The following is a 26,684-nucleotide window of genomic DNA, read 5'->3' on the forward strand; positions in this document are numbered from 1 at the left end:
TGTTTTCGTTTGATTACTACAGCAGGTGTGCATGTGTGCGTGCGTGTGAGTGACTCAGTAACCTCGTCCCCAAGATAATTGCGCATAGTGAGGAGGTGTCCGGTGAACAAGGTTAGTGATTCAGCAACAGTAAACATACACACCTGTTTGCGTCAATCATTAGGTTGATAACTGTTGATTACTTCTGATAACATTACTTTTGTCTGTATTGTGTGTTTTCAGTGTCTAAGAGCCAGGGAGGCCGGCAGGTAGAGGCTGTTTGAAGTAGTGAGACGTACTGATAGTGAGTGTCAGACTGTACCTTTCTCCGCCATCCCTATCCTACACCTCCATGGCACCTGGTACGGTAGGGGATCGTCCCTTAGTTGACACTCGCCCTGTACAGGGCTGGCAGAGGTGGAGCAGGGGTACAGCCTGGCTCCTTAGACCGCTGCCAATCAACGCCTGTCCTGGACTCCCGCAATCTCCTCCGTCTGTTTACATTGGCAAGCTTCAGACAGATTCGCTGACTTAAAGGGCAACAACAACCAGGGTTGGGCTATTATGGTGACGTATTATCGCCACACCGGCAGTCGCGAGTCATGACCGCAGTCAAATTCCACATCACCGCTGAGTCATGGTAACTAGTCTTCTCCAAAACTGCGCTCTGATGCCGCTGGTCATTAATAGCCGACCAAACTTCCTAACAGCCAGTCGCTAATGGCCTGGTAGTCAGTGCTCTGTTTTTCCTTCGAATCACGCTGACATAAATGCAATCGAAAATTGAATTAAGTATTTGAGAGCCCTAGCAATTAGAGTTTGAGCGGGGATAGGGTCACCTGTTGGGCAGCGAGAGCCAGCTCCTCATAGCTGGTTGATGCATGGGATGAAATGTGTTCCTATGAGCCCATGTTGCGCAACATTTCTATAGGCTATTCTATGCAATTGCGTGAGAAAACAGAGTTTTGATGGCCTCTATTAAAAAAAGGAGGATCCCATCAGCTTTCTATACACTAGGCCTACTATATTTATTTCCTCACTTTTCATATATTAAGCACATTGCTTCGCTTTACTACTGGAGTAGCCCACCTAGCTGGCATGAAAATGAACAGCGGGAAAAGCGTCCTCCATTCGCTATTCAAGGGCATATAGATGATGTGGGTTTTTTTTCTGTTCCGACAGGTACGTGATAGTGGTCCATTCTAAATCAAAACTAATTTCACACATATCATTTAGTATATGCAAAAACGAGATTAAATTGAGAATAGTCTGATGGGTGAGAATATTATTCATTGTGAATGATGCCCAGCGTGAGCAGTCTAAGGCAAGAAACGGCATCATGTAGCTGAGCCCATAGGCCTATATGTCTTGATAAGGTTTGTATATCACAACTAAAGTGGCCAAATAACTCCAAGGGCAGCCTATAGTCCTAGAACCCCTGAGACAGGGTTGGAAAGCCCAGCCCAGCCTACAGAGTCTAGTGAAATGTGTTCTTACAAGCCCAATCATTGTTCCAATCACTCTATGGATTACATGTTTCTTTCCAGACAGTATTCATAACCTTTGACTTATTCCACATTTTGTTGTGTTACAGCCTGAATTCAAAATAGATAAAAAAAAAAAATTAAAATCCCTCACCCATCTACACACAATACCCCATAATGGCAAAGTGAAAACATGAAAAATGAAATATCTAATTTACATAAGTATTCACACCCCTGAATCAATACATGTTAGAATCACCTTTGGCTGTAATTACAGCTGTGAGTCTTTCTGGGTAAGTCTCTAAGAGCTTTGAACACCTGGATTGTACAATATTTGCACATAATTCCTTTTAATATTCTTCAAGCTCTGTCAAGTTAGCTTTTGATCATTGCTAGACAGCGATTTTCAAGTCTTGCCAGAGATTTTCAAGCCAATTTAAGTCAAAACTGTAACTAGGCCACTCAGGAACATTCACTGTCTTCTTGGTAAGCAACTCCAGTGTATATTTGGTCTTGTGTTTTAGGTTATTGTCCTGCTGAAAGGTGAATTTGTCTCCCAGTGTCTTTTGGAAACAGACTGAACCAGGTTTTCCTCTAGGATTTTGCCTGTGCTTTGCTCTATTCCATTTATTTTTATCAACAAACAAAAAAACTTGGCGGTACTCAGTGATGTGTTGTATTTGCCCCCAAATCATCATGCTTTGTATTTTAATGTAGTGCCTTAGTGCAAACAGGATGCACATTTTGGAATATTTTAATTCTGTACAGCAGGGGTGTCAAACTCATTCCATGGAGGGCCTAGACTAGAGTGCTGGTTTTCGGTTTTGCCTTTCAATTAAGCCCTAGACAACCAGGGGAAGGGAGTTCCTTACTAGTTAGTGACCTTAATTCATCAATCAAGTATAAAGGAGGATTGAAAACCCATAGACACTCAGCCCTCCGTGGAATGAGTTTGACACGTGATATACAAACATATTTTTCACACTCGTTTACGTTAGTACTGTGGAGTAACTACAATGTTGTTGATCCATCTTCAGTTTTCTCCTACCACAGCCATTAAACTCGCTAACTGTTTTAAAGTCACCATTGACCTCATGGTGAAATCCCTGAGCGGTTTCCTTCCTCTCCTGCAACTGAGTTAAGAAGGACGCCTGTATCTTTGTAGTGACTGGGTGTATTGATACACCATCCAAAGTGTAATTAATAACTTCACCATGCTCAATGTCTGCTTTTTTATCTATCTACCAATAGTTGTCCTTCTTTGCAAGGCATTGGAAAACCTCTCTTGTCTTTGCGGTTGACTCTGTGTTTGAAATTCACTGCTCGACTGAGGGACCTTACAGATAATTTAATGTTTGGGGTGCAGAGATGAGGTAGTCATTATAAAATCATGTTAAACAATATTATTGCACATTATCCATGCAACTTATGTGACTTGTAAAAGCACATTTTTACTCCTGAAGTTATTTAGGCATTATTTAAAAAGAATAATAATAATATTTAACCAGGTTAGGCAAGTTGAGAACAAGTTCTCATTTACAATTGCGACCTGGCCAAGATAAAGCAAAGCAGTTTGACGCATACAACAACACAGAGTTACACATGGAGTAAAACAAACATACAGTCAAAAAATCTATATACAATGTGAGTAAATGAGGTGAGATAAGGGAGGTAAAGGCAAAAAAAGGCCATGGTGGCGAAGTAAATACAAAATAGCATCTAAAACACTGGAATGGTAGATTTGCAGTGGAAGAATGTGCAAGGTAGAGATAGAAATAATGGGGTGCAAAGGAGCTAAATAAATAAATACAGTAGGGGGAGAGGTAGTTGTTTGGGCTAAATTATAGATGGGCTATGTCCAGGTGCAGTAATCTGTGAGCTGCTCTGACAGCTGGTGCTTAAAGCTAGTGAGGGAGATTAGTGTTTCCAGTTTCAGAGATTTTTGTAGTTCGTTCCAGTCATTGGCAGCAGAGAACTGGAAGGAGAGGCGGCCAAAGGAACAATTGGTTTTGGGGGTGACCAGAGAGATATACCTGCTGGAGCGCGTGCTACAGGTGGGTGCTGCTATGGTGACCAGCGAGCTGAGATAAGGGGGGACTTTACCTAGCAGGGTCTTGTAGATGACCTGGAGCCAGTGGGTTTGGCGACGAGTATGAAGCGAGGGCCAGCCAATGAGAGCGTACAGGTCGCAGTGGTGGGTAGTGTTTGGGGCTTTGGTGACAAAACGGATGGCACTGTGATAGACTGCATCCAAATTATTGAGTAGGGTATTGCAGGCTATTTTGTAAATGACATCGCCAAAGTCGAGGATCGGTAGGATGGTCAGTTTTACAAGGGTATGTTTGGCAGCATGAGTGAAGGATGCTTTGTTTGCGAAATAGGAAGCCAATTCTAGATTTAACTTTGGATTGGAGATGTTTGATGTGAGTCTGGAAGGAGTGTTTACAGTCTAACCAGACACCTAGGTATTTGTAGTTGTCCACATATTCTAAGTCAGAACCGTCCAGAGTAGTGATGTTGGACGGGCGGGCGGGCAGGTAGCGATCGGTTGAAGAGCATGCATTTAGTTTTACTTGTATTTAAGAGCAATTGGAGGCCACGGAAGGAGAGTTGTTTTGCATTGAAGCTCGTCTGGAGGGTTGTTAACACAGTGTCCAAAGAAGGGCCAGAAGTATACAGAATGGTGTCGTCTGCGTAGAGGTGGATCAGAGACGCACCAGCAGCAAGAGCGACATCATTGATGTATACAGAGAAGAGAGTCGGTCCAAGAATTTAACCCTGTGGCACCCCCATAGAGACTGCCAGGCGCCCGGACAACAGGCCCTCCGATTTGACACACTGAACTCTATTAGAGAAGTAGTTGGTGAACCAGGCGAGGCAATCATTTGAGAAACCAAGGCTGTTGAGTCTGCCGATGAGGATATGGTGATTGACAGAGTCGAAAGCCTTGGCCAAGTCAATGAATACTGCTGCACAGTATTGTTTCTTATCGAAGGCGGTTATGACATCGTTTAGGACCTTGAGCGTGGCTGAGGTGCACCCATGACCAGCTCTGAAACCAGATTGCATAGCGGAGAAGGTATGGTGGGATTCGAAATAGTCGGTAATCTGTTTGTTGACTTGGCTTTTGAAGACCTTACAAAGGCAGGGTAGGATAGATATAGGTCTGTAGCAGTTTGGGTCAAGAGTGTCCCCCCCTTTGAAGAGGGGGATGACCGCAGCTGCTTTCCAATCTTTGGGAATATCAGACGACACGAAAGAGAGGTTGACCAGGCTAGTAATAGGGGTTGCAACAATTTCAGCAGATATATTTTGAAAGAAAGGGTCCAGATTGTCTAGCCCGGTTGATTTGTAGGGGTCCAGATTTTGCAGCTCTTTCAGAACATCAGCTGACTGGATTTGGGAGAAGGAGAAATGGGGAAGGCTTGGGCGAGTTGCTGTGGGGGGTGCAGTACATGGCCAGCCGTAGAAAAATGCTTGTTGAAATGTTCAATTCTAGTGGATTTATCGGTGGTGACAGTTTCCTATCCTCGGTGCAGTGGGAAGCTGTTCTTATTCTCCATGGACTTTACAGTGTCCCAGAACTTTTTTGAGTTTGTGTTGCAGGAAGCAAATTTCTGGCTTGGCTTTTCTAACTGCCTGTGTATATTGGTTTCTAGCTATATTGGCCTGCTCGCTGAAGTGTTTCAGGGAGCGTTTGACAGTGATGAGTGGAGGTCGTTTGACCGCTGACACATTACGGATGCAGGCAATGAGGCAGTGATCGCTGAGATCTTGGTTGAAAATAGCAGAGGTGTATTTAGAGGGCAAGTTGGTTAGGATGATATCTATGAGGGTGCCCGTGTTTATGGCTTTGGGGTGGTACCTGGTAGGTTCATTGATAATTTGTGTGAGATTGAGGGCATCAAGCTTAGATTGTAGGATGGCTGGGGTGTTAAGCATGTTCCAGTTTAGGTCGCCTAGCAGCACGAGCTCTGAAGATAGATGGGGGGCAATCAGTTCACATATGGTGTCCAGAGCACAGCTGGGGGCAGAGGGTGGTCTATAGCAGTCGGCAACGGTGGGAGACTTGTTTTTAGAGAGGTGGATTTTTAAAAGTAGAAGTTGAATTGTTTGGGTACAGACCTGGATAGTAGAACAGAACTTTTCAGTCTATCTTTGCAGTAGAGTGCAACACCGCCCCCTTTGGCCGTTCTATCTTGTCTGAAAATGTTGTAGTTAGGGATGGAGATTTCAGAATTTTTGGTGGTCTTCCTAAGCCAGGATTCAGACACGGCTAGAACATGCGGGTTAGCAGAGTGAGCTAAAGCAATGAATAAAACAAACTTTGGGAGGAGGCTTCTAATGTTAACATGCATGAAACCAAGGCTATTATGGTTACAGAAGTCATCAAAAGAGAGCGCCTGGGGAATAGGAGTGGAGCTATGCACTGCAGGGCCTGGATTCACCTCTACATCACCAGAGGAACAGAGGAGTAGGATAAGGGTACGGCTAAAAGCTATGAGAATTGGTCGTCTAGAACGTCTGGAACAGTGAGTAAAAGGAGGTTTCTGGGGGCGATAAAATAGGTATAATTCAAGGTATAATATACAGACAAAGGTATGGTAGCATGTGAATACAGTGGAGGTAAACCTAGGTATTGAGTGATGATGAGAGAGATATTGTCTCTAGAAACATAATTGAAACCAGGTGATGTCATCGCATGTGTGGGTGGTGGAACTGAAAGGTTGGATAAGGTATAGTGAGCAGGGCTAGAGGCTCTACAGTGAAATAAGCCAATAAACACTAACCAGAACAGCAATGGACAAGGCATATTGACATTAAGGAGAGGCATGCTTAGTCGAGTGATCATAAGGGTCCAGTGAGTAGTGAGGTTGGTTGGGGTCACGGCGATTCAGACAATTAGCCGGGCCATCGGTAGCAGGCTAGCATCGGATCGAGGTCTGTTTTTAGCCATCTCTTGCGTTTCCGTCGGTAGATTAGTGGGGTTCCGTGTGGTAGAGGGGATTAATCCAATTGGCAAAATGGATTATAGTTATAGTGACCCAAGAAAAATAGTCCGATAGACCTATTCAGATAGCAGCCTATAAGACAGCTAACGATTAGCGGACCGCAGATGGGCGTTCAGGTAACGTCGTGACAGAGGGGCCAGTTGGATAACTCCCTCGGGCAGATAACGTCGGTAGTCCAGTCGTGAAGGCCCAGTGGGGCTCCGCATCGGCAGTAAAACGGGTCCGGATAGGTGATTGTAGCCCAGGAGTGGCTGATGGAACTCTTTAGCTGGCTAGCTCCGGAATAATTTATGTTTGCTCCGGGATCGACGTAAGCCAATAGTCACACGGATAGCAGCGGGCTAGCTGCGAGATCCAGGTGTAAATGTCCAGAGCTTGCGGGTTGAAATCCGGGGATATGGAGAGAAAAATAGGTCCGGTATGTTCTGGTCTGAGTCGCGTTGTACAAAAATCATCAAAACAAATGGGTTGAATACTTATTGACTCAAGACCAGTGGAGGCTTCTGAGGGCGGAACAGCTCATAATGGAAACCATGTGATTGATGCATTTGATACCATTCCACTGATTCCGCTCCAGCCATTACCACAAGCCCATTCTCTCCAATTAAGGTGCCACCAACTTCTTGTGCTCAATACATTTCAGCTTTTCATTTGTAAACATTTCTATAAACTTAATTTCATTTTGACATTATGGAGTATTTTGTGTAGGCCATGAACACAATCTTAATTTAATTCATTTTAAATTCAGGCTATAACACAACAAAATATGGAAAAAGTCAAGGGGTATGAATTATTTTGGAAGGTGCTGTATTGCCGTAGGCTATATTTAAAGACCAGATTAAATTGAGAATAGTCTGATGGATGAGACTATTAAGTGCTTGTAAAATTGTGAATTTTGCATCTCAGTACAAGAGGCTTCACTGCGGTCTCTGGTTCGAATCTAGGCTGCATCACATCCGGCCGTGATTGGGAGTTCCATATGGCGGCGCAATTGGCCCAGCGTCGTCCGGGTTTGCCAGGGTAGGCCATCATTGTAAATAAGAATTTGTTCTGACTTGCCTAGTTAAATCAAATTGTATTTGTCACATACACATGGTTAGCAGATGTTAATGCGAGTGTAGCGAAATGCTTGTGCTTCTAGTTCCGACAATGCAGTAATAACCAACGCGTAATCTAACCTAACAATTCCACAACTATTACCTTATACACACAAGTGTAAAGGGATAAAGAATATGTACATAACGATATATGAATGAGTGATGGTACAGAACGGCATAGGCAAGATGCAGTAGTAGATGGTATCGAGTACAGTATATACATATGAGATGAGTAATGTAGGGTATGTAAACATTTTATTAAGTAGCATTGTTTAAAGTGGCTAGTGATATATTTTACATCAATTTCCATCAATTTCCATTATTAAAGTGGCTGGAGTTGAGTCAGTATGTTGGCAGCAGCCACTCAATGTTAGTGGTGGCTGTTTAACAGTCTCTCGGTCCCTACTTTGATGCACCATTACTGACCTCGCCTTCTGGATGATAGTGGGGTGAACAGGCAGTGGCTCGGGTGGTTGTTGTCCTTGATGATCTTTATGGCCTTCCTGTGACATCGGGTGGTGTAGGTGTCCTGGAGGGCAGGTAGTTTGCCCCCGGTGATGCGTTGTGCAGACCTCACTACCCTCTGGAGAGCCTTACGGTTGTGGGCGGAGCAGTTGCCGTACCAGGCGGTGATACAACCCGACAGGATGCTCTCGATTGTGCATCTATAAAAGTATGTGAGTGCTTTTGGTGACAAGCCAAATTTCTTCAGCCTCCTGAGGTTGAAGAGGCGCTCCTGCGCCTTCTTCACAACACTGTCTGTGTGGGTGGACCAATTCAGTTTGTCCGTGATGTGTACGCCGAGGAACTTAAAACTTACTACCCTCTCCACTACTGTCCCGTCGATGTGGATAGGGGGGTGCTCCCTCTGCTGTTTCCTGAAGTCCACAATCATCTCCTTTGTTTTGTTGACGTTGAGTGTGAGGTAATTTTCTTGACACCACACTCCGAGGGCCCTCACCTCCTCCCTGTAGGCCGTCTCGTCATTGTTGGTAATCAAGCCTACCACTGTAGTGTCGTCCGTAAACTTGATGATTGAGTTGGAGGCGTGCATGACCATGCAGTCGTGGGTGAACAGGGAGTACAGAAGAGGGCTCAGAACGCACCCTTATGGGGCCCCAGTGTTGAGGATCAGCGGGGTGGAGATGTTGTTGCCTACCCTCACCACCTGGGGGCAGCCCGTCAGGAAGTCCAGTACCCAGTTGCACAGGGCGGGGTCGAGACCCAGGGTCTCGAGCTTGATGACGAGTTTGGAGGGTACTATGGTGTTAAATGCTGAGCTGTAGTCGATGAACAGCATTCTCACATAGGTATTCCTCTTGTCCAGATGGGTTAGGGCAGTGTGGTTGCGATTGCGTCGTCTGTGGACCTATTTGAGCGGTAAGCAAATTGGAGTGGGTCTAGGGTGTCAGGTAGGGTGGAGGTGATATGGTCCTTGACTAGTCTCTCAAAGCACTTCATGATGACGGAAGTGAGTGCTATAGGGCGGTAGTCGTTTAACTCAGTTACCTTAGCTTTACATTTACATTTACATTTAAGTCATTTAGCAGACGCTCTTATCCAGAGCGACTTACAAATTGGTGCGTTCACCTTAAGACATCCAGTGGAACAGCCACTTTACAATAGTGCATCTAAATCTTTTAAGGTGGGGGGGGGGTGAGAAGGATTACTTTATCCTATCCTAGGTATTCCTGAAAAAGGTGGGGTTTCAGGTGTCTCCGGAAGGTGGTGATTGTCTCCGCTGTCCTGGCGTCGTGAGGGAGTTTGTTCCACCATTGGGGGGCCAGAGCAGCGAGCAGTTTTGACTGGGCTGCGCAGGAACTGTACTTCCTCAGTGGTAGGGAGGCGAGCAGGCCAGAGGTGGATGAACGCAGTGCCCTTGTTTGGGTGTAGGGCCTGATCAGAGCCTGGAGGTACTGAGGTGCCGTTCCCCTCACAGCTCCGTAGGCAAGCACCATGGTCTTGTAGCGGATGCGAGCTTCAACTGGAAGCCAGTGGAGAGAGCGGAGGAGCGGGGTGACGTGAGAGAACTTGGGAAGGTTGAACACCAGACGGGCTGCGGCGTTCTGGATGAGTTGTAGGGGTTTAATGGCACAGGCAGGGAGCCCAGCCAACAGCGAGTTGCAGTAATCCAGACGGGAGATGACAAGTGCCTGGATTAGGACCTGCGCTGCTTCCTGTGTGAGGCAGGGTCGTACTCTGCGGATGTTGTAGAGCATGAACCTACAAGAACGGGCCACCGCCTTGATGTTAGTTGAGAACGACAGGGTGTTGTCCAGGATCACGCCAAGGTTCTTAGCGCTCTGGGAGGAGGACACAATGGAGTTGTCAACCGTGATGGCGAGATCATGGAACGGGCAGTCCTTCCCGGGAGGAAGAGCAGCTCCGTCTTGCCGAGGTTCAGCTTGAGGTGGTGATCCGTCATCCACACTGATATGTCTGCCAGACATGCAGAGATGCGATTCGCCACCTGGTCATCAGAAGGGGGAAAGGAGAAGATTAATTGTGTGTCGTCTGCATAGCAATGATAGGAGAGACCATGTGAGGTTATGACAGAGCCAAGTGACTTGGTGTATAGCGAGAATAGGAGAGGGCCTAGAACAGAGCCCTGGGGGACGCCAGTGGTGAGAGCGCGTGGTGAGGAGACAGATTCTCGCCACGCCACCTGGTAGGAGCGACCTGTCAGGTAGGACGCAATCCAAGCGTGGGCCGCGCCGGAGATGCCCAACTCGGAGAGGGTGGAGAGGAGGATCTGATGGTTCACAGTATCGAAGGCAGCCGATAGGTCTAGAAGGATGAGAGCAGAGGAGAGGGAGTTAGCTTTAGCAGTGCGGAGGGCCTCCGTGATACAGAGAAGAGCAGTCTCAGTTGAATGACTAGTCTTGAAACCTGACTGATTTGGATCAAGAAGGTCATTCTGAGAGAGATAGCGGGAGAGCTGGCCAAGGACGGCACGTTCAAGAGTTTTGGAGAGAAAAGAAAGAAGGGATACTGGTCTGTAGTTGTTGACATCGGAGGGATCGAGTGTAGGTTTTTCAGAAGGGGTGCAACTCTCGCTCTCTTGAAGACAGAAGGGACGTAGCCAGCGGTCAGGGATGAGTTGATGAGCGAGGTGAGGTAAGGGAGAAAGGTCTCCGGAAATGGTCTGGAGAAGAGAGGATGGAATAGGGTCAAGCGGGCAGGTTGTTGGGCGGCCGGCCGTCACAAGACGCGAGATTTCATCTGGAGAGAGAGGGAGAAAGAGGTCAGAGCACAGGGTAGGGCAGTGTGAGCAGAACCAGCGGTGTCGTTTGACTTAGCAAACGAGGATCGGATGTCGTCGACCTTCTTTTCAAAATGGTTGACGAAGTCATCTGCAGAGAGGGAGGAGGGGGAGGGGGAGGAGGATTCAGGAGGGAGGAGAAGGTGGCAAAGAGCTTCCTAGGGTTAGAGGCAGATGCTTGGAATTTAGAGTGGTAGAAAGTGGCTTTAGCAGCAGAGACAGAAGAGGAAAATGTAGAGAGGAGGGAGTGAAAGGATGCCAGGTCCGCAGGGAGGCGAGTTTTCCTCCATTTCCGCTCGGCTGCCCGGAGCCCTGTTCTGTGAGCTCGCAATGAGTCGTCGAGCCACGGAGCAGGAGGGAGGACCGAGCCGGCCTGGAGGATAGGGGACATAGAGAATCAAGGGATGCAGAAAGGGAGGAGAGGAGGGTTGAGGAGGCAGAATCAGGAGATAGGTTGGAGAAGGTTTGAGCAGAGGGAAGAGATGATAGGATGGAAGAGGAGAGAGTAGCGGGGGAGAGAGAGCGAAGATTGGGACGGCGCGATACCATCCGAGTAGGGGCAGTGTGGGAAGTGTTGGATGAGAGCAAGAGGGAAAAGGATACAAGGTAGTGGTCGGAGACTTGGAGGGGAGTTGCAGTGAGGTTAGTGGAAGAACAGCATCTAGTAAAGATGAGGTCGAGCGTATTGCCTGCCTTGTGAGTAGAGGGGAAGGTGAGAGTGTGAGGTCAAAAGAGGAGAGGAGTGGAAAGAAGGAGGCAGAGAGGAATGAGTCAAAGGTAGACGTGGGGAGGTTAAAGTCGCCCAGAACTGTGAGAGGTGAGCCGTCCTCAGGAAAGGAGCTTATCAAGGCATCAAGCTCATTGATGAACTCTCCGAGGGAACCTGGAGGGCGATAAATGATAAGGATGTTAAGCTTGAAAGGGCTGGTAACTGTGACAGCATGGAATTCAAAGGAGGCGATAGACAGATGGGTAAGGGGAGAAAGAGAGAATGACCACTTGGGAGAGATGAGGATCCCGGTGCCACCACCCCGCTGACCAGAAGCTCTCGGGGTGTGCGAGAACACGTGGGCGGACGAAGAGAGAGCAGTAGGAGTAGCAGTGTTATCTGTGGTGATCCATGTTTCCGTCAGTGCCAAGAAGTCGAGGGACTGGAGGGAGGCATAGGCTGAGATGAACTCTGCCTTGTTGGCCGCAGATCGGCAGTTCCAGAGGCTTTCTTGGGAACCGGGACAATGGTGGCCCTCTTGAAGCATGTGGGAACAGCAGATTGGGATAAGGAATGATTGAATATGTCCGTAAACACACCAGCCAGCTGGTCTACGCATGCTCTGAGGACGCGGCTGGGGATGCCGTCTGGGCCTGCAGCCTTGCGAGGGTTAACACGTTTAAATGTTTTACTCACATCGGCTGCAGTGAAGGAGAGTCCGAAGGTTTTGGTAGCGGGCCGTGTCAGTGGCACTGTATTGTCCTCAAAGCGGGCACAAAAGTTATTTAATCTGTCTGGGAGCAAGACATCCTGGTCCGCGACGGGGCTGGTTTTCTTTTTGTAATCCGTGAATGACTGTAGACCCTGCCACATACCTCTTGTGTCTGAGCCGTTGAATTGCGACTACTTTGTCTCTATACTGACGCTTAGCTTGTTTGATTGCCTTGCGGAGAGAATAGCTACACTGTTTGTATTTCGTCATGTTTCCGGTCACCTTGCCCTGGTTAAGCAGTGTTTCGCACTTTCAGTTTCGTGCGAATGCTGCCATCAATCCACGGTTTCTAGTTTGGGAATGTTTTAATCGTTGCTGTGGGTACGACATTGTCAATGCACTTTCTAATGAACTCGCTCACCGAATCAGCATATTCGTCAATGTTGTTGTTGGACGCAATGCGGAACATATCCCAATCCACGTGATCGAAGCAGTCTTGAAGCGTGGAATCAGATTGGTCAGACCAGCGTTGAACAGACCTGAGTGCGGGAGCTTCTTGTTTTAGTCTCTGTCTGTAGGCTGGAAGCAACAAAATGGAGTCGTGGTCAGCTTTTCTGAAAGGAGGGTGGGGGAGGGCCTTATATGCGTCGCGGAAGTTAGAATAACAACGATCCAGGGTTTTACCAGCCCTGGTTGCGCAATTTAGGGAGTCTTGTTTTCAGATTAGCCTTGTTAAAATCCCCAGCTACAATGAATGTAGCCTCAGGATATGTGGTTTCCAGTTTGCATAGAGTCAAATAAAGTTTGTTCAGGGCCATCGATGTGTCTGCTTGGGGGGGAATATATACGGCTGTGATTATAATCGAAGAGAATTCCCTTGGTAGATAATGCGGTCGACATTTGGTTCAATAGAAATACATAAGGATGACTCAGAATATGCTATTTTGTTCTTCTGAAATAGGCTACATTTTCTACATATCATAATGTTTCTTCAGACCTGCCTTAAATAAATAATGGGTTTATTGTGATAGTGTAGGCTATATTAAATGGTTTTATTAGACTTTTTTTTTTTTTTAAGTAAATGTTCCAAAGGTCTGCATCAGTGGCTTGTTGGCGATGCGTGGAAGCCCAGAGATGCTCGGCGTGTTTATGTTAATTAACAGTCGATTACCGTGAGACCGACAGTTATTTACATGACGGTTACCGGCTGACACAATTTCATGACCACCACAGCCCTAACCAGGGTTGAAAAAGGGTAGCCTATAATGTCTGTGTAATGTGTTTGGTGTACAAGGGATTTACCATTGTTCTTTCAGAGATTATTGTATGGACTTCAATTACGGAAAGGGATTGAACGATGGAAAGTGAACTTGCCCATTTAAGTTGCCGACTACGCCAATAAGTATTTCCATGTAATTGGTAACATCCATAGCATCATTTGCATGGCAGGGTATCACAACAGAACAACAGGTTGGTATTCCTGTGATATCCAAGGTCTATGGAAGTGCTTTGGCTCTCACAATGTGTTTGTGTTTTTAAATAGCCTACAGGTCATACTAATAATACTGCCACTTAGATTTATTAGGCTCACGTGGGCTTTTTACAATATATTACACAAGAAAACAGACAGGTTTTATAGCATGTCATCTGTTGTGTTTTTACTTGTACTCTTCTTCTCTGCTATCCGTATGCTCCACTTTTCCTCTTTCTGTCCCCTCCCTCTGGCCCTTTCCAGTTTGCTCCCTCCCTCCCCTCCCTCTTTTACCTTACCCTCTCACTTTCTTTCTCTTTCTGTCATTTCCAGGTTGCCACTTGGTCACTGCAGACACTATGGTGAGTTTAATCAGGAGAGTTGTTGCATGGACATTGATGTGAGCTTATATCTGCAGGCTTTCAATGTTTCTATTTTAAGGAAGTGTTCTTTTAGCTTTTCTCAAGTTTCTCCTATAATTGTGGGAACGTGATAGTTGTTGTATGTTATTGCATGATAAAAGGTCTGCTTCTTCTTGCTCTGCATTTGTATTACATTTTAGAAGTTGTTTGAATAGTTTTTGCAGTATTTAGCATGCAAATGCAATTGAGTGCAACATGTATGTGTTGAAATACAAGTTAGACATTTTATGTTTGACAGTAATGCCTGTGAGGGAATCGCTGATTCAGTGGGGAATGAAAGAGACTAAGACAGGGTGGCAGAGACTGAAGGACTAGGTGTAACGGGAGCGAGGCTGCTGAGAGAATGAGAGGAATAGAGAGAGATCGGAAGGAAACAGCTGCGACTGTTAATCTCGGGAACCGTTACAGTTCTGCCTGTTGTCTGTGTGTGTGAGAGAAAGTGTCTGAGGGTCTGTGCATATCGTGTTAAATTTAGAGTGTCAAGTTTGATTTACATAGGTTACAGTGCAAGTAATGCTGAGCGAGAGGTGGGGCTGTATTTTCTACGGTGCCAATAAGTATTTATAGTTTCATTGAATGTCTTATACAGTATGTGAAACTGAAAACCTTGGCATTCTTTGACAAGATATTACTCTGAGGCAGCAAACTACTGGAGCTCTACAAGTATACGATGGTGGGAATTAAACAGAGTTTAAAAACCCTTCCGGTGTCTAGGTCATTAGAAGATAAATAAAAACTAAAAATGTAAATAAACATATCTGGTGATGGGCAAACAGAGGGAGAGAGGGGTGAAGGAGGAGTGAGGACAAAGAGAGGGTGACGAGAGTTGAAGGAGAGAACAAGTGGACCGTGTGTATTGTTCTCACATGATTGCACACCAAACAATGCCGTTGCTGTGTAGGTGATCGTTTTGCATAACAATGCATGTGGTTTGTTAATATGTATCGCATCTAATCTGAGCGCCCACACAACCTGGTATTGAAGTAGAGAGAGCCACGGAGACTCTTACAATGCACGTTTAATGATTTAGTCAGCTAACTCGAAGATTCTAAGATATAATTTTCTGTAAAAAAATATATTTTAATATCAACTTCAAACATTGTTTTTTTTCCCCTGTTCAAGGATAAAACTGATTTGATTATCTTAATACCCATATAACCAAAAGAGAGAGCTCTTAGTGTTTTATGGTCGACATATCAATCAGTCAATGCTTTGGTGGAATAAATGTGTGTTTAAAGTCAATAAATCCATAACTTTGCATGTGTGAGTGTGTGTGTGTGTGTGTGTTAATGAATGGGTGTGCTTACTACATGGGTTTGATGTACACACACAGCTGCCAGTGGCATGTGTTTAACAGTATCAGTGGCACTCTGACATTCATGTTCCTCTCAGACAGTGTTTGGTAAGACACATTCATGTTTTACATCAAGGAAAAACAGTTCATGGAGGATTTGTAAATGGTTTATAAGTAGTTATTTGTAGATAGTTTATAAATCAGTAGTAAGCTATAATGGCTCATTATTCTGGCTCAGGATCACCATTTTGTCCTCTTTTATCCCTGAACATCCATCTGTTCCCTCATTTTACAATCCCTTTGATGACCCCTTCTCTTTCTCCGTCTCCATCTCTCAACCGGTATCCTTTTAACATTTATGTTATGTCTCTCCACACATCCTGTCTCCCACAGCTCTCTCTCAGCTCTCTCCCCACCACCGTTGTCCCCAGCCTCTCCTCTCCCGGAGGATGTGCTACTGTGGGACCGAGGGTATGGTCCTCCAACCAGGAGGTGGCTCTGTTCCAGACCCTGCAAGAGGCTCTGAGGGAGATCGACCTGCCTGAAACACAGGACCTGCCACAGGGTGAGACCCGGGCTACGATCACCCGGCTGAAACGTACAGGATGACGCAGATAGAAATGTACCAGGCTAGAAAGACACTGGACGCTGTTTATTACAATCCCTATGACATGGGAATTGTGGCCGCTCTATGACCTTACCTTTCTATCTGCAACGCTCTGAATGTTTGAACCACCTGAGTTAAGCCCCCAGGCCAGGTGAACCTATCACAAACACTGGATCTTAACCTGCACAGAGTCACCCAGACCAAGTGAGTTTAGTACTATATGTCAATGGGCTACTAGGTGAACAGGTGTGTTTCCGTTTACTCTTACCTGGTCCAAAAACAACCCCTAGGCAAGACCCTAGCCCCTATCTCCTACCCATTTAGTGTTTGCAGAGGGGAAAGGGCCAGAGGACTCTGGGGGTGTAAGCAAAAAGGTTGTGGGTCCTTCAATGAGCTAAGATGACCTTCTGCCATATTTGCTGGCCCCTATATGGTTGTTTTTGGACCTAACTTTTGTATTGGCTAACATTCATTAACTACTTTCTATTACATAGTGAAGGGCTGCACTGATGCATGGGGAATTTGACCTTGCCACTAATGGCTGTTGTACTGTTTTCCTTCTCTTCTAGGTATGAGTCACTCTGAGCTGTGTGTCTGTGTTTTGGGATCCCCCCTCCCCTACCTCTCTCTGCTGTTGGAGGCAGGCCAACGGAGCCCAGGTACGCTAGCAGAACGCAGCCAGACAGGAAACACAACCGATGTGTACAAACAGGCTGTAAATCACTCCGTTATATTTATAATTTGGTACTTTATACCAACCTGTACCAGTTTGTGCTAACCTGTAGATGTCTGACAGTAATTCAATGTAAAAGCCTATTTGGCCAGAGCAATAGTTAAAGCATACACCCCTCCTTTCAAAGTATGTGCCAAAGTGTTTTCCAAGAGGTCTTCCAAGTGTTCCTTAGTGCCTCCCATAATGGTGTTCGCTTGAACCAAGGCTTTCTTCACCATCTATGGACCTTAACTTTGCCTTGCCAGATCGCCGGGAAAAGAAATGTTGGAATGGTAATCCTTTTATGGGATTCATTGGTGTCATTATAAAATAACATAATCACCCCCTACAGAGAAAAGTCAAACAGCGATGGCTCTAATTTTAGACTGATGGCCAAAAGGTTGAGGGAAAAGATCACTAGTGCAGGTTGACATTTAATGAGATTGTCACTGCCCTTCATTACTCTATTTATACATAAATAGTCATTCTCCTTCCTGCTTTGTCTCTGTTATGACCAATAACAGACTAAAACACTTTACACTTTAGTTGACAGGCTTCTATGACTTTTGACCTTTTTCTATATTTTCATGGAAAGCTGTGACCGGTCAAGAATCTCTCTTCCCTCCCTTCCCCTCTCTTCTCTCTTCCTCTCTCTCTCTCTTACCCCAATCCAATTTCTCTCGACCACACTTTCCCCACTACCCGCTCCTTCTGTCCCTCCGTTTTTCTCTCTCTCGTTTACCCCTTTCACACACCCCACCCCCCTCGGTCTCTCTCTACCCCACCCATTTCTCTCTTCTTCTGTCTAGGAGATGCTCTCCTGTGTCTTTCTCCTTCCTGGCTCTCTCACTCCTCCCCCTCCCTCCTGGTCCACAAGGCTGTCACCTTTGACTTGGGAGGCCGCACTTTCCTCTCCAACTTCAACCCCCCTCGCAAGGTCACCTACTTCCTGTCATGTGACCCTTGGGCTGAGGAGGAAGTGACCCGGGAGACAGACTGCCCAAGCGGAGGTTCCGGCGCACTGTGTCGATTCTGGGGGGATGTTCTGACCACCAGGGTTCTGCTGCAAAAGGCCAAGATCCACTGCCCCCCGACGCTGGCCTTACTGTTGCCCCCGGGACAGATGGGACTGGAGGAGGGCAGGACAGGAGGGGTGGAGGTGGTGCACCTAGAAAAGGGGGTGGAGGGAGGGATGAACTCCGTCCGAAACAAGGTGGACTCTTTCCTGGAGTCTGAGGATATGAAGGGATCTGAGAGTGTATGTCCTGTTTCTTAGAGGATATTTTAGTCAGCCTTTGTGTAACTGTACACAAATCCTCAAGCTTTCCTTTCACTTTGTGTATAGGTGGTGCTCAGGCGCAGTGGTGGGACGTTCGTGGGCGAGGCAACCTCACCCCCTGTCTACCTGTCCAGGAACAACAGGGATGAGGTCTGGGCCAAGGTAGGTTATCTCCTGCCCCAGCTCCTCCCTGGAGAGGCAGTGCTGCTGGAGGCCTACTGCTCCCCACTGAAGCCTGGGCCGCGGGTAGAGGACCGCACCTGGGAACAGTACACCGGTGAGGGCTTTGAGTCTGGGACAGATGGGGGTAGTTCGAGGTTTAAGGACCTTATTTTCATGATTATTTGAATGTGATCCTCACATGACTCTAGTACAATGTGATGTACTACGGCCATTACCACATCCTCTTGGTGTTATCATAGTGAAGTAGTAGTTGTTGTGTGTGTGTGTGTCAGACTGCAGGCCTCAGGTTCCAGACCTGTCCTTCAGACTGTGTGCCATCGTAAGTCGCTCACCTCTGGACCTGCCTCTCCTCTACAAGGTGAGCGAAAGAGAGAGAGAGAACGAGAGAGAACGAGGTAGGAGAGAGAAATGAAATGTTGACTATGTGCATCACAATTTGTATTGATCCTCAATACTGTAAACCTATAGCGTGTGTGTGTATATATATGTATTTGTGTGTGTGTATAGATAGAGATATATGTATAAAGATATATATGTGTGTATATATATAGATGTATGTATATGTATGTACGTGTGTATTTACAGATATATATATATATATATATATATATATGAATGAATGTATATAGCTCTGTAAATGTCTAACTGGGGAATGTGAGACAAATTCCTGTAAAAGACCATATACATTAACTGCAATGTTTGAAATCCATTACCTTTTCACTAACTTCTCTCTTCTTTCCCTCCCCCTCGCTCTCTATCCCTCTCCCTCAGTTGGTGTGTAGAGTGGGTGTGTCTGACACCCCTCTCTCTCACAGCCACTCCCTCTCTCAGTCCTTGGAGACCACCCTATTAGAGTGCGGTTTCACTGACCCTACCATGGCAACTTCTCTCCATCGCTTAGCAACGGACACTGCCCTGTCCTGCCTTCGTGTTGTCATGGAAACAGAGTCAAGCATGTCCGCGGAACTGCGTGGTGGAGCGGGCGCCCAGACCGACATGATAGGTGTGTGTGTGTGTTGTCTAACTGCCAAAGCTTTCCCTCTAATGTAGCATGAAGCCGTCTGAGTTGATCTATGACTTGATATAGATTACTGCAGATTGATGTCGAAGCCTCTCTGAAAACATGGGTCTACTTATACCATCACAAGTCTCACTCTGTCAACACTCCTATGTCTCCCTGAGCTGCTGTCTGACCCTTCCACTCCCTCTGTCTCTCTCTCTACCTCCATTCCACTCCCTCTCTCTCTACTTCCATTCCACTCCCTCTCTCTCTACTTCCATTCCACTCCCTCTCTCTCTACTTCCATTCCACTCCCTCTCTCTACTTCCATTCCACTCCCTCTCTCTCTACTTCCATTCCACTCCCTCTGTCTCTCTCTACCTCCATTCCACTCTCTCTCTCTCTCTACCTCCATTCCACTCCATCTGTCTCTCTCTACCTCCATTCCACTCCCTCTGTCTCTCTCTACCTCCATTCCACTCCATCTGTCTCTCTCTACCTCCATTCCACTCCCTCTCTCTCTCTACCTCCATTCCACTCCCTCTCTCTCTACTTCCATTCCACTCCCTCTCTCTCTACCTCCATTCCACTCTCTCTCTCTCTACCTCCATTCCACTCCCTGTCTCTCTCTACCTCCATTCCACTCTGTCTCTCTCTACCTCCATTCCACTCCCTCTCTCTCTCTACCTCCATTCCACTCCCTCTGTCTCTCTCTACCTCCATTCCACTCCCTCTGTCTCTCTCTACCTCCATTCCACTCCCTCTGTCTCGCTCTACCTCCATTCCACTCCCTCTGTCTCTCTCTACCTCCATTCCACTCCCTCTGTCTCTCTCTACCTCCATTCCACTCCCTCTCTCTCTCTACCTCCATTCCACTCCCTCTGTCTCTCTCTACCTCCATTCCACTCCCTCTGTCTCTCTCTACCTCCATTCCACTCCCTCTCTCTCTCTACCTCCATTCCACTCCCTCTCTCTCTCTACCTCCATTCCACTCCCTCTCTCTCTCTACCTCCATTCCACTCCCTCTCTCTCTCTACCTCCATTCCACTCCCTCTCTCTCTCTACCTCCATTCCACTCCCTCTCTCTCTCTACCTCCATTCCACTCCCTCTCTCTCTCTACCTCCATTCCACTCCGTCTCTCTCTCTACCTCCATTCCACTCCGTCTCTCTCTCTACCTCCATTCCACTCCCTCTCTCTCTCTACCTCCATTCCACTCCCTCTCTCTCTCTACCTCCATTCCACTCCCCCTCTCTCTCTACCTCCATTCCACTCCCTCTCTCTCTCTACCTCCATTCCACTCCCTCCCTCTATCTACCTCCATTCCACTCCCTCTATCTACCTCCATTCCACTCCCTCTCTATCTACCTCCATTCCACTCCCTCTGTCTCTCTCTACCTCCATTCCACTCCCTCTGTCTCTCTCTACCTCCATTCCACTCCCTCTCTCTCTCTCTACCTCCATTCCACTCCCTCTCTCTCTCTACCTCCATTCCACTCCCTCTATCTACCTCCATTCCACTCCCTCTATCTACCTCCATTCCACTCCCTCTGTCTCTATCTACCTCCATTCCACTCCCTCTGTCTCTCTCTACCTCCATTCCACTCCCTCTGCCTCTCTCTACCTCCATTCCACTCCCTCTGTCTCTCTCTACCTCCATTCCACTCCCTCTGCCTCTCTCTACCTCCATTCCACTCCCTCTGCCTCTCTCTACCTCCATTCCACTCCCTCTGTCTCTCTCTACCTCCATTCCACTCCCTCTGTCTCTCTCTACCTCCATTCCACTCCCTCTGTCTCTCTCTACCTCCATTCCACTCCCTCTGTCTCTCTCTACCTCCATTCCACTCCCTCTATCTACCTCCATTCCACTCCCTCTATCTACCTCCATTCCACTCCCTCTATCTACCTCCATTCCACTCCCTCTCTCTACCTCCATTCCACTCCCTCTCTCTACCTCCATTCCACTCCCTCTGTCTCTCTCTACCTCCATTCCACTCCCTCTGTCTCTCTCTACCTCCATTCCACTCCCTCTGTCTCTCTCTACCTCCATTCCACTCCCTCTGTCTCTCTCTACCTCCATTCCACTCCCTCTGTCTCTCTCTACCTCCATTCCACTCCCTCTGTCTCTCTCTACCTCCATTCCACTCCCTCTGTCTCTCTCTACCTCCATTCCACTCCCTCCCTCTCTCTCTCTACCTCCATTCCACTCCCTCTGTCTCTCTCTCTCTCTCTCTCTCTCTCTCTACCTCCATTCCACTCCCTCTCTCCTAGGCGTAGACCTCCTCTTCACCATGGATGGTTACATCATCAGCCCTGTTGTCCTTGGCCTCCACCCCTCCCTCTGTCTCCGCTCCTCCTTCCCGGAGCAAGGGATGGGGCTGGAGGGATGTGACAGTGGGATAGAGGGGTGGAGTAGGGGCACCCTCCTCCTCACCCCCCTCCTCCGCTCCCAGTACTACCTGATGCAGGAGAAGACTGTGCTGGTGGTGGGAGCTGGAGGACACAGTAAGAAGTTCATTTGGGGAGCAGCCAAAAAGTACAAACTCAAGGTGAATGTCTACATGGGGAATGAACTAATGAAAGTGAATAGATTGCCGCAACAGACTTTACCGCTATTTTAGAAGTGCATTTTACTGCATTGCAAAGTCTGATTAAGTGACACATTAATGGTTACTGGTTAGCCAGTTATGCTAATGTGCTGAACTGACCTCACCAACTCCTTCCCCTCCAATCAGATCCTGCTTGTGGACTGTGACCCCGGCCACTTCGCCTCCCAGCTGGTCGACCACTTCCTGCCCCTGCCAGACCTGCCTGACCACCGCCGTGACGACCAGCACTGCTCCCGCATTTGTGATTGGCTGTTGTCCTCTGGGCTCCGCCCTGATGGCTGCGTGTGTTTCTGGGATGACTGCGTGGTGCTGACGTCTCTGGTCTGTGATAGGCTGGGGCTCAGGGGGCCTCCTCCAGAGGCCATCCGCATTGCGAAGGAGAAGAGCCGCACCCACAGGCACCTCCTGGGCTTACGGAAGTCTACTGGGACTAACCTGACCAGTGTTGAGCAACCCTCCGGTCAGGCGGATGGCCTGGTTGAGTTTAGAGAAGGTGAGAGGAGAGGAAGACAGCAGAACGGTATGGTCAACGGCATGGTCAACATGGAAGGGGATAGCATGAGAGCTATGGCCGATTTTGACAGGGGGGATCTCTTCAATGAGGCAATGGGCAAACCCGACACTACCGCCCCTACCTCTTCATCCGCCTCAGCCTCCTCGTCCTTCTCACTGTCCTTCTGCACTTTCCGGCCCTCCGCTCCCCTCCTTTCTCCCTCCCCTTCTTCCTATGCTGTTCCCTGTATCCATGTGGAGAGCGCCCTGGATCTGGAGAAGGCAGCCAGTGGGGGGGAGGAGGGGCCTGGTGGGGCCAGTGTAGGGGTGGTGAGGTTCCCTGCCGTCATGAAGCTGGAGTATGGGGCCGGGGCGGTGGGCGTGAGGAAGGTGGGCTCTCTGGAGGAAAGCCTGGCACACTTTGAGAGGATCGGAGGGGACCTCCGCGAGGAGACAGACTACCCTGGCATTGGCCTGGGCTGGGGCAACGCCATGACCCTCATGGAGTACGTGGGAGGCACAGAGCACGACGTGGATGTGGTCCTGTTTGAGGGGCGACTGGAGGGCGCTTTCGTGTCCGACAATGGCCCCACCCGTGCTCCGGCTTTCACAGAGACGGCCTCCCAGATGCCCTCGGGACTGGCGCCGGACAAGCGTGCTCAGCTGATTCGCGCGGCGCACCACGCCTGCCTGGGCTGCGGCCTGCAAGACGGCGTGTTCAATGTTGAGCTGAAGATGACAGAGGTGGGCCCCAGGCTCATCGAGATCAACGCCCGCATGGGCGGCTTCTACCTGCGTGACTGGATCCAGCAGCTGTACGGCGTGGACATCCTGATGGCCGCCTTCATGGTGTCCTGTGGGGTGCGTCCGTGCCTGCCCTCGGCCACAGCGCTCCCAGCCAGAGGCCACTTTGCTGGGGTGATGGTTGTGGTGTCCCAGCACCTCCAGGCCCTGAGAAGCACAGCCAGCCCTGAACGCCTGCGAGGGCTGCACCAGGACGGGGCGCTGTGGCTGAACGAGCTGGCTGAGGAGGATGAATTGATCTCTGGGGAGTACGAGGAGCCCTTCTGTAATGTCGGGGTGAGAGACGCCCACAACGCCGCCAACGCTCGCCAGCGCCTCCTCGCCCTCTGCCAGGGGCTAGGCCTGCACTGTCCTCCACGCTACGACCTGGGGTACTTCCTGTCCCACTTCAATTAGACAGGAAGTCAGGTGGGAGAAGCACCTGGGGTTTGTTCAGGAGGGTGCAATGTTTAGATTTTACTCACAGATCAAAATAATACAGAAATCGATTCCCTGTTCTCCATGACAGAGAAGCATATGTGTTTTAGTCCTATCTAAATGCTTGTTCCTAACATTGGATCCTTCTGAATAGAACCCATGTTTAGCACGTGTATGCTTTGTGCGGGTGGAGTTTTTGTACTAGGGGCAAGGGTTAGTTTAGTTAGCTTAAAAGGTACATCACAGCAAGAAAAATGTTATATCAAAACATATCTCACTACCTTTCAATTTTTCTCACTTAAATTTTAGGGACCATCTCAGGAATACAAGTTTCAAAAAGGAATAATCGTCAGTGATTAGCGAGAATAGGGTATGGGTGTCTTATCTATCTACCAGGGTTCAGGAAGTGATTTAAATGAAACAACTGAAAAACGTCTACTTCTCATTTTATTGAGAAGTCATAAAAAAAAAATAGAGGCCCTTGGTTAAATGATTGAATTGGAATGTTGGTTAACTTCCTGAATTGACAGCATTCAATTTGAATTGAACCCAACCCTGCTATCTATTAGGTTGTGGTATCAGCAGTCTACTCTACTGGGTCGTTCCACATAATGAGTGCCTTTTGCATCCCTTAGATATTTTAAGTAGTGCACAAATATTGAATTTTAAAAGCCTGTCATATTAAATGAAGTGCCATTTTAAAAGTCATTTCTGAAGATGATTATTTATTTCATGTAATTAGTGATTCATTTTAAGTAAAATACCCGGCTAGCAATATTTAGCGGCGATCCAAATGCTGATGACTTACAACGGCCCTCATCACCACAAACGACTTCAACGATGGCAGTCTCATACTAAAGTATGTAGGGAACGACATAGCAGCGGAATAATTTAGTGTGAGTCGTCAGGCTACGGGGAAAAAAAACCCGTCCCTGATTTTAAAGTCAACCCTGTTACCTGAACTGAACTCTCGTTCTAATTGGTGAAACTATTCATTTTTAAATATAGTAAACAGATGAGCTGGTTCTATTCTTTATGGACATTTTCTGGTGTTTTGTTGTGGGAAATGTAGCTGGTTGAGCATGACATGTCAACCCTGTCACCCATAGATTCATCTAATGTAATGTAACACCTGAGTGGCGTTTCTTTCTTTCTGGTCCTGATGGGAAGAAAAAGACTGTCGGGGGAGGTCCTCTTTGGACTGTTGAACCAGTCCAGTAAATGTGGAGGAGTTAAGATGTCTTGTCGCCGTGTTAACGTCGAAAAGCAGAAGTCTCCATTTCCCTTGAAAAACGGATGCATCCATTTAACCGACCCCGCAAAGGGTGCCCATAGAGAGAGACCATTTAGAATCATTTTTTGGGGAATTAAAAAATTGTGAAGCTTGCATACAATTGCCCCTCCCTGTTGCACACAAGCTTCCATTCCCCCAGTCACAAGGTGATTTATGGCTGATTTTTTAAGACGAAGTTGTCAACCCTGTTCCTTTAATAGGCACTTACTTACTATCATTTTTTTTTGAGATGGGGATGTTTTTCCATTAAGTTGAACATGTGCTCTTCATGACAATCTTAAAATGGATGAAATAAGTTTTTTTTTTGTTCACTAAGTTGCACTACTCAAAAGGCACCTAATTGGTGGAACGACCCTACTACATTATAATCCAGCCATAGACATTGATTAATAGCCTGCACACTGAACACACAGCAGTCCAGGGTTGGAACGGGTGGGAAGGAAGGAAGAGCAGAAGAAGATGGAAGATTTTGAGGAAGGGGGTTTGAGGAGAGCAGTGCAATAGCTGGAACAGGTGGACAGGGGTGCTGATTGCGGAACCTTCTAAATCCAGGCTCAGAGGTGATGTCTGCGGGGTCGGCGCGTAAAAACGACTTGGAAAATGTGGAATTCTGGAACTCTGCCTCCCTCATTCTTAGTTAGAGGTCGTGTGAAAGTTCATGTCTAAATTAGCAAGGTTGAGGTGAAAGGTTTCACCCCAAAATAAGTAACTTAAAGAGTACGGAAATGGAGATTTAATTACTCCACATACTCACACCCATTTTTCCCCGGCTTAGCCCATAAAAGCAGTGTGTTATTTTGTTATGTCATTTGAGGCAGTTTCACCATTGCAAATGCGTTGACTCCGGAGCAAGACCTCATCTTGGCAGTTAGTGTCTGTGGTGTGGCATTTGCGGTCTGGTGTCAGGTGTACTCGGTAGGCTTGATGTAACTGAGATGCCATCCCTCAGTACCCCCCAGACAAAGGTTACAGTAGTCAAAAGGTTAAGGATTTCCTGCTTCTTCTGTTTCTGATTGTTTATGTATTTCTGAGGTAATATTTGGGAATTATATAGTAGCAGACACTTCTGACTTTTCTTCAAAAAAGGAGGTGTGACAGGAAAGTTAAAGAATAAAACAACCGAGCCAGATTACATCACTAAAACCAAAACAAATTTCTAAAAAATCCCCAAATCCAAACTTTTGTATTAACTTAATATGTAATATGTGTTCATGTTGTCATGTTTTGTTAATTGCTTTATTTGTTAAGTTTCAATGCATCGGATGATGAATGTGTTATTGATATGTAACATCACAGATATGAATGTAATGTTTAGTTAGATTAACACATTGTTTTTTCAAATATATGCGTCATAAATCTTTTCACCATACGCGAACAATAGAGAACAAGGCCTTAAAGTTAACACAGATTTAAAGGGATTTTTCTGTTCCTTAGTTATATTGACAAACAATAACTGATGTGGAAATTACTTTTTCTTTAACAAAGTTTTGAATCAAGATCAAGTGTTTTGATTCGGCTACTGTTTTGATTCAAATGTAAATGTACATTTCCTGTGTTATGTAAAATACAATAAACATTCAAATCAACAGACTCTTAACTTTTCTGTTTATTTAAAAAAAAATGTTTTTAATGAAATGGATGTATTAATTAAATACATCTGAAAGCAGAGCTTCAATGCACCATACAAACCCCCTGTAGTCTCAAACCTGTTTTCTCTCTCTCTTTCTCACTTTGTGTAGATGGGGTGATTATACATTTAAGTGAGTCAGGGTTATTTTACTAAGTGAAAGAGAGACTTGCTTTTGCTTGTCGTTTCTTTTCAATAGCCTGGCACAGGTTTGCCAAA

At 46.9% G+C, this 26,684-nt stretch overlaps 1 protein-coding gene across 2 annotated transcripts; it reads left to right on the forward strand.

Annotated features, from left to right (window-relative positions):
- The first annotated feature begins 24 nt into the window (after nt 1-24).
- Nucleotides 25-26,428, forward strand: LOC115130544 (carnosine synthase 1-like). Of its 2 annotated transcripts, XM_029661796.2 has the most exons (11): nt 25-111; nt 223-283; nt 13,991-14,088; nt 15,836-16,007; nt 16,619-16,708; nt 17,571-18,019; nt 18,107-18,317; nt 18,496-18,581; nt 18,995-19,226; nt 21,494-21,771; nt 21,958-26,428. In XM_029661796.2, the coding sequence occupies exons 3-11, from the start codon at nt 14,086-14,088 to the stop codon at nt 23,521-23,523; spliced, it is 3,087 nt and encodes a 1,028-aa protein (XP_029517656.1). In that variant the 5' UTR covers nt 25-111; nt 223-283; nt 13,991-14,085; the 3' UTR covers nt 23,524-26,428. The 2 variants fall into 2 exon arrangements, with proteins under 2 accessions (XP_029517656.1, XP_029517657.1); XM_029661797.2 differs by lacking the exons at nt 25-111; nt 223-283; nt 13,991-14,088 and having other exon boundaries at nt 15,917-16,253.
- The last annotated feature ends 256 nt before the right edge of the window (nt 26,429-26,684 follow it).

The sequence above is a fragment of the Oncorhynchus nerka genome, linkage group LG6 (assembly GCF_034236695.1).
Source record: "Oncorhynchus nerka isolate Pitt River linkage group LG6, Oner_Uvic_2.0, whole genome shotgun sequence".
NCBI classification, from domain to species: Eukaryota; Metazoa; Chordata; class Actinopteri; order Salmoniformes; family Salmonidae; genus Oncorhynchus; species Oncorhynchus nerka.